At 42.4% G+C, this 7,665-nt stretch overlaps 1 protein-coding gene across 1 annotated transcript; it reads right to left on the minus strand.

The window, feature by feature from the left end:
* Positions 1–1,754: 1,754 nt before the first annotated feature.
* On the minus strand, positions 1,755–7,280 carry zgc:136472 (protein disulfide-isomerase). Its single transcript, XM_005929261.3, has 11 exons — positions 6,485–7,280; positions 6,156–6,356; positions 5,335–5,459; positions 5,107–5,244; positions 4,665–4,772; positions 3,841–3,966; positions 3,214–3,411; positions 2,999–3,119; positions 2,239–2,420; positions 2,006–2,095; positions 1,755–1,892 (listed from the first exon to the last, which is right to left on the minus strand). The coding sequence occupies exons 1-11, from the start codon at positions 6,651–6,653 to the stop codon at positions 1,809–1,811; spliced, it is 1,542 nt and encodes a 513-aa protein (XP_005929323.1). The 5' UTR covers positions 6,654–7,280; the 3' UTR covers positions 1,755–1,808.
* Positions 7,281–7,665: the final 385 nt, after the last annotated feature.

The raw sequence follows: 7,665 nt of genomic DNA on the forward strand, positions 1-7,665 counted from the left end.
TTGTGATGTTTTATACATGTTTTTATTGCTTCACTTCAAACTAGGAGATATAAAATAAACCAGTTTTCATAATATTTTCTGTGTATTTAGTTGTTTTTTGTTAATAAGTTATTTGGAACATCATCGCAACCTGTCAGCTTTTTATTGAGGATTTAGAAAGTTGCTGGTGGCCCGAGTGTGTAGAGTGGGGTGTTGTTTTTGTCACATGGTGAAAGTGACCTCAGGGGGAGCAAAAAGAACAGCTGAACAATTTGGGGATTCACAGACTTTGGTAATCGTTAAAAAATGAAGAAAAATAGTTCTGTGTGAACAAGAAGCTCAAATATAAACCATCCTGACACACTGACACAAATGATCTGCTATCAGTGTTTTCATGAACCTGGGTGAAGGTAATCTGCATGAGTTTAACCTCCCTGTCAAAAACCTGCATGATTCTGTTAGCACTGCAACAATGAGGTCTTGCTCGAGCTACTGATGAAGCTTTATCAATGCTTGTTAAGTTTCCAATTCACATTTTATCCCGATGGTCCAAGGCTTACATCTTTATGCTCACAAACGTACTTCTGTAATTAATCAGTAACCAATTTATTACTTTAAGTTACAGTGTGAGGGGCATTAATGAACATAAATTAGATTTAACCTTCAGAACTGCCTTAATTCTTTGTGGCACCGATTCAACAAAGACCTGGAAACATTCCTCACAGATTTAGTTTCATATTGACATGATAGCGTCACACAGTTGCTTCAGATTTGTCAGCTGTGCATCCATGTTTCAAATCTCCTGATCCACCACATGCCAAAGATAATCTGCTGGATTGACATCTGTTATAAGAGGAGTATACTGTGGTCATAAAACGATGGACATGGTCAGCAGCACAACTCAGGGAGGTTGTACCTCTGGAGAGGCCCCTTCCTACACCTGAAGTTTTGACCAGTGAAAGGTTTCCTCACACAGTGTTTCCTAGTGTTTCATCAACAAAGGAGAATTTGTTCCTCAGACTGTGCAACAATTGCATTCATGGCTATCCTGCTGCGAGGGTGAGCTCTGAGATGGGCCCAAGCCATGCATGCTCCTCAGCAGTCTTTATTTAACCTGATATGTCAAACCCAATTATTGTGGAAGACTCCTCCGACTCTAGAGAAGGAGTTATGCTTTTTGTTTTTTTAAATGAGCAGTAATGATACTTGTAATAAATGTAGCCTTTCTGCAGCTCCGGAGGCCTGGATTACTGAACTGGACACTCGCAATCGCACCCTTGAAAACCCCGTAGCTGGTCAGGCCCCTGTAGCCGGAGCAGTGGAAGGTGGCGTAGGCCCTGCTGACTGTCTCACAGCAGGTTGTCCTGAGCAGACGGGAAAACGTGATGGCTGGGTGATGGTGAGGAGGGAGCATAGTCTTAAACAGAAGCCCTGACGCACCACAAACCTGTTCATGTGTCTGTTTTCCCCACTCAGCAACACACCGGCCGGGGATCAAACTCTGGTAATTGGTGATTCTGTTCTGAGACACGTGAAGACAGCAGCAACCATAGTCAATTGTGGACGGTGATCTGTTATTTTGTCAAACTCTTTAGCTGTATGCACATACTGTGTCTTCTTTCAGTATTCAACCTTTTCCATTTAAAGTTTCATTAAATATCAAAAATGATGTTTTGAGACTTTAATGCAGAATCAAAAAAAGAAAAAGTATTTTTTTTATTTAGAAACATTTAAAGAGCATCATTTTTCACACACACACACACACACACACCACACACACACACACACACACACACACACACACACACACACACGTCTTTGTTGTTGTCTTAAAGCTCGTCTTTGGTGTTGTTGGCTTTTTTTGCCTCCTCAGCTTTCATGGCCTCGGTGTACTTCCTCCTGTCTTCATCCTCCTGGATACACAAAGGAGAAAAGTATATTTTTAACTGAAAGAAAAAGGCAGCTCTCAAACACACAGACAGCTATAAAAACACACAAAGGCACAAGTGTAAGGATGATCATTCACCTTAGCTCTGTATTTTTTGGCTTTCTCCATCTCCTTCTCTACAAACTTAATCAGGGGTTTCAGCTTCTTTTTTCCAGTGTAAACCACCACCTACGACACAGACCACAGAGATCTCACTGTAATGAGCCTGGTTTCCTCTAAAGAGCAAATAATTCCTTTTTTAAAATCTGTTTTTCGTGATGATATCATAGGCTTTAATAAAAACGATTAATCGCCTCATAATTGCCTCGTACCCTTTCAGCATACAGAGCAGGAAACAAGCAGAGGGATGGGTACGTGCCCTGCACTGACAAGTTGATATCATTGGCTGAAGCATCGATACGAGCGATGACCACGTCCTCGCGCTCCTCAAAGGCCTCAGCTAGTTCCTCCCACAGCGGAAACACAGCGCGGGACTCTTTACTGTAGGGCAGATCTTCAACACAAACACATACGATTACTTTAGGAAGCTCTCTATGTTTGCACTTTTAATCACAACATAAATTTGAACTTTCCTTGTATCAAATGCCCTAAATAAGGGCATCATTTTTTTTAATCTGTCAAATTTCATCACATTGTTTGGGATGTATCTCTGCAGTCTGTCTATGGATCTTAGATAGAATTTGAGTGATGGTTTTAGCTGAACTACATAAAGGATTGGCACAGACTTGGTTGCTTGTGTTGGTTTGCTCATTTTCTGAAAGGTTAACTGATCATTGCATTGAAGGGGACTTCTTCAAGTGTTTGTATTGCCTGGGAGATCTGTTCAAACACTTTTTTGACTCATCATGTTAGAGAATCTTTTTCCTTATACTCTCAGGGCCCTTTAAATACACTGAACAACTCAAATCATGTGCGTTTTCAACCTAAAGGCTTGAAGGTGCTGTTTAGCTTATGGGATTCAGAGGGTGGTTGCCAATTTTAGTCACCAATGACTCTCAGTATAACTTAGGGCCCTCTTTAAAAAGAAAAACAAATTAAAGCATGACATTAAAATGAACAGTGTTTACATACAAAACAGGACAAAAACAGTCTTGTCTGGGTTAAAGGCAACTTTCTCCAGATTCATCCCCACCAGCTCCTTCACTGGTTTTTGGTCCCATCCTTCAGGTATCGGCTCGCTCTGCATCTTAGGCTGTTAGAGATACACAAGTCCATTAAACACATAAAGACGAGCTGCCTCCCGGGTTCTGTCTCTGTGCCACACAGCAGAGGTGAGTGGGACTTACCTTGGCTTTGCCCTCGAGGTAGTCCTGGCAGAACCTTTCTATGATCTCTACGCTCAGGGCGTCAGAGGGCAGATGGTAGGTCACGTGATTTGACAGGTTAACCAGTCGGATTAGGGGAGCCTCAAAGTCCCGCACCCGGAAGTACTCCATCATTCTGCCATTGCGAAGCTCAGCCACGTTCACCAACACAAACAAAATCTGACACACAAACATATACAGCCCTCAGATGCTCCTGTACATCACAACAAGGCGGCAGGGCCAGGAGGCAGCCTGGGATCAAACCACCGACCTTCGGATTAGTGGCTGACCTGCTCTGCCACCTGAGCTACAGCTACCCCGTAAGAATGCCCTAAACAGTATGGTCAAAAACAAAGGAAAAATTAAACTAAATCTATGTGCTGTATTCATTCTTATCTCACTCTGGGACTAGAGTAAGGGTCAGATAGGGTCATTTGTTTATGATTTGCTGTTCTGCAGCCAAACTGCTCACAAGACCTTAGTAAAGAACTGGTTCGGGTAAAAAGTAGGTTTAAGGTGAGGATTAATGTTATTTATGCGATCGAGTCAAGGTCAGGGTCTGAAAATACATTATTATTGACCTCAAAAGCACAGACATATGTTAGGTACCTTCATCCTGAATGTCTCTGCAGCGGTGCTGAAGGTAGAAAAAATCTCATCAAAGTCTTCTGAACTTTTGTTGACAAAGAGAAGAGCGTGGTTTAACACAGGCGAAGATAAGATCTGAGAGGCTGTCTGCAAAAGGAGACAAAGCGGTTCAAACACTTAAGCAGTGAAGCTGGATTTCAGCTGGTGCTAATGTTAAGGCAATTCAGCACATTTTTAAGTTCAATGGACAGAGCCCTCTACTGACTGAGATGATCATAACAGGTGCAAATGAGGATATTAAGTTGTAATTGAGCCGCTAACTGCAAAGGCAGGAGGTGAGGGTGGATAAAGAGGACAACAAACTCCAGCTCTGTGTGCCAAAGCTCCAGTGCATCCATCAGAGTGTGAACGCATGTGATAAAAAGCACTTAAACTTCAGTTAAAGTGCTGTGCAAACTAGCTTGATTGCTCTTTCAGAGTATAAAAACACCTTTTAATATAGCGTCATGTATGCCAAAGAGGTGGATAAATATTAAAATTGATTTTCAACATAATGCGATCCAGTACCACCACCACCACCCACTACGACCTCAGTGATAAAGATAAAGTAGAATAATCACCTTTCGGGCAATGTCAACAATAGACTTATAAAAGTTTATGGCAGAAGAGCTGCATTACACTGCAAGGTGCAAGGTGCTCGGTGGGTGTAGCCTACATGAAAACAGCAATTAGATTTCAGTCAGCAGAGATTTTCCCTGAACACCATCCCAGTGGATTCAGACCAAACCGTTCCTACCGTAGCTGTTGTATATGTGTGAAAATACACCATGGACACAACACTGTACCTGCCCGGTGTACTCAGTGACTGGGTCCATCTGGTAGATCGTGATAAAGACAATCAGGACCCCTTTAGATGTCTCGGGCGTCATTTTGTAAGCCTTGATGAGCTTAGACTGCAGTGGGCACACACAGACACACAAACATACATGGTATCACAGGTAAGACTATAACCAACAAGTCTGCTTCATATATTTATGCTTCTTTTGTAAAACTCTGGATGCAACATCAAGATTTCTTTCAGTTATGCTGTCTTTTTGAAGGCTCACAGTGAGGTTTATGTTTAAAATCTCACTCATGTTTTATGGCATTCACCCTCAGCTCATTTCTCTTAACTAAACAGAACTAAAAACTAACTAAAGAACTAAAACTTTTCTTCACATAGAGCAATGTCACAACTAGTATTGTTTTTGTGAACCGGTGTGTTTGTATGTGTTGTGCGTGAAGAACCTTTTTGAGCATCAGAACAACATCGTGTGTGTGGCCGTATTTGGCGATGACGTCATCGTCCTGCGTCACCACAAACCTGACGTCAGGAAGCTCGACCGCTGTGGCGTAGAACACCTGGACGTACTCGTGGTTCAGCTCCTGCTCACACGCAAACGCACAGAAACTGTCGGAGTGCGGTAGATGCACAACACAATAGAGAAGGGAAATCAAGCGAGGCTTTTGTTTTACCTTAAAGAATCCAACCACTGTCACCTCTTCTGAGGCCTCTGATTGGCTGAGATCAGTGACGAGGTCAGCAGCTGACCCTGCCCTCCGTTTCAGCCAGGTCAAGATGGAAGCCGAGCTCTGAGGAACTTCAGGACAATCCAAGATCACAAATCACTTTACCGTTAATATTTTACCCAAAACAATTAAGATTCAACAGCTGAGGGGATCCTAATAACTCCTGGTGCTCTGCAGGAAATATGAAACAACAGCCAGTAAACTCTAACCACTGGTGTTTCACAACAAATGGCAGGCTAGTTAACTCAAAGAGACACATATCTGAAAAGTTCAAGGCAAAATTTAATGACAGGGTGTCAGCTTTAACAACTTAACTGCAGCATGTGCCTCTTTCATCCTGATCTTTTCGCATGTTTCCAGAATAAGAGCAAACTTTCATACAAAAAATGCAATTAAAATTTGTGCTGGATAACTTTAGAGATATATGGTTCATAATGACTCCAGCCAGGGCTTTCACTGCTGTTTTTATTACCCAGCATCTAGCCATCGGTGGTGCCAGCGAACATCATAATGAAGTCAGAGCACTAGAGGACAAAGCCCTCGAACAGAGGTAGAGGAAGAATCAAACCAAAGCATCTCTTTGTTTCTCTATTGTTTTCTAATAATCAGAACCCTGATTTTTCATTGTCACATGATAAAATAAGTGTGGATCATTTATTTTTCAGCAGTATGCCATATCTGGAGCTACTCCTCTGGGTCATGTCATATGATATACATCGTTCTTGTTAAAAGAATAACTGAGATGAATGAAACTCTTCTGCACCTACCAGGGCAGGCTACTGGGTTGTGTTTATCTCCGGAGAGGTACAGTCTGATTACCGGGTGGCCCGTCGCGTTCAGTTCTTTAGCCAGGTCCTTCTCTTTTGACACATCAACCACTGCCAGCTTGACCTTTGACCCCTTGAGCTCTGCTGCAGCTCCTTGGAAAGCTGTAGACACGCGCTGGCTTTCTCCCGACAGAGGTGCAACTGACAGACACGCAGAGGAAATGAGGATTTGATTTCTTACACACCTTGCAGTCGCCTGTTTGTGCGCTTATCATATGAAAGTATGAAGGTCAAAGGTCATGCTGTACGAGGCTTGATGTTTAACTTACAGAAGTGCACCAGGAGTTGGTCATGCTTTCTCAGCGCCCTTTTGAAATTCCCCTTCTTCAGCTGTAACACTCCGTCTTTCTCTGGGAACTGTTTGTCTTCCTTCGTGTCGGCGGCGACGCATACGCCGAGACAGAAGGCCGTCACGCACAGCAGCAAAAGCCTCTTCATGGCGGTTCAGTCTCACACTGACAAACTTGGCGGGAGTGGCGAAAGGGAGGTCTGATGTGTGTATCAGTGCCGAGGAGGTATAACTGTGAATCCTTGCGTTATCTGCCGCCTGGACCCAGCAGCCTATAGCTGATTAACTTTCCTATCTGAGCACTGCTGTATGTCTGCTATTGGCTGCTGTTCATATCAGGCTCTAGTATCTAAACGCTAAACCCTAACTTTGTTGCCTGTACAAGGTCACACAGCAGACATAAAAGAGGAAGTTACTCACACATTTGTTGTTTGTGTTCATATGCAAAGTGCACCCATTTGCCCTCGAAAATACATAAATGCATGTTTTGTTTTTGGTCCGCAACGAAACATGACCTCAACTTGGCAGAGATACTAAACATTCACTACAGCATTAAAGGCAGGGAAAGAAAGCCCATTTATCACTTTATTTAACAGCCTTTTCATTCTTGATCCCACACTGTCATATCATTTTATCACACTGTTTTTATACTGGACTTAACAGAGGGTTAGATAACAAAAAAAATGTCCGCACAACAATTGCATGGTTAGCTTAGCTTAGCATTAAAGAATAGAAACAGCACCAGGATCACTTAAGCTGGCAAATTATGTTTTATAAAAACTGTTTAATCATAATGAGGTAAGTAAGAACGTTTTATCTGGTGATATAAACAGCAAAATACCAGAAAACTGCTTAAAAATAGATGAGTGCCCTCATTACCTGCAGCTAGCTTGAAGTTTGAAATTGTTTTCATCTGCAAGAGTAGCTAATTTCGGCTAGTTAGTAAATGTTAAGTACCACACAGGTTTTCCTGTTGTTCATATTCTGAGAGATTCATATCAAAGCTCCCTCTGTGCTTGATTGTTTCTTGGTCAGGCTTGCTGGTCTCCAGTGAAGTGACTGATAGCTATCTAGCTGCAAAATCTTTTCAAACATGCCAAAGCCAGGTAAGATATACAAGTTGTGTTTGTCTACTCCACATTTACAGTCCAGGTAAGATAC

The sequence above is a fragment of the Haplochromis burtoni genome, unplaced genomic scaffold (genome assembly GCF_018398535.1).
Source record: "Haplochromis burtoni strain Fernald_Lab_line unplaced genomic scaffold, NCSU_Asbu1 Contig_122, whole genome shotgun sequence".
Taxonomy (NCBI): domain Eukaryota; kingdom Metazoa; phylum Chordata; class Actinopteri; order Cichliformes; family Cichlidae; genus Haplochromis; species Haplochromis burtoni.

Coding starts and splice junctions, on each gene's coding strand:
- zgc:136472 (XM_005929261.3), bottom strand. CDS start 6,653: ATGAAGAGGCTTTTGCTGCTGTGCGTGACGGCCTTCTGTCTCGGCGTA. Junction 5,460..6,155: donor CAACCCAGTAGCCTGCCCTG/GTAGGTGCAGAA, acceptor ATTGTCCTGAAG/TTCCTCAGAGCTCGGCTTCC. Junction 2,421..2,998: donor GACTGTTTTTGTCCTGTTTT/GTATGTAAACAC, acceptor TTTGTGTTGAAG/ATCTGCCCTACAGTAAAGAG.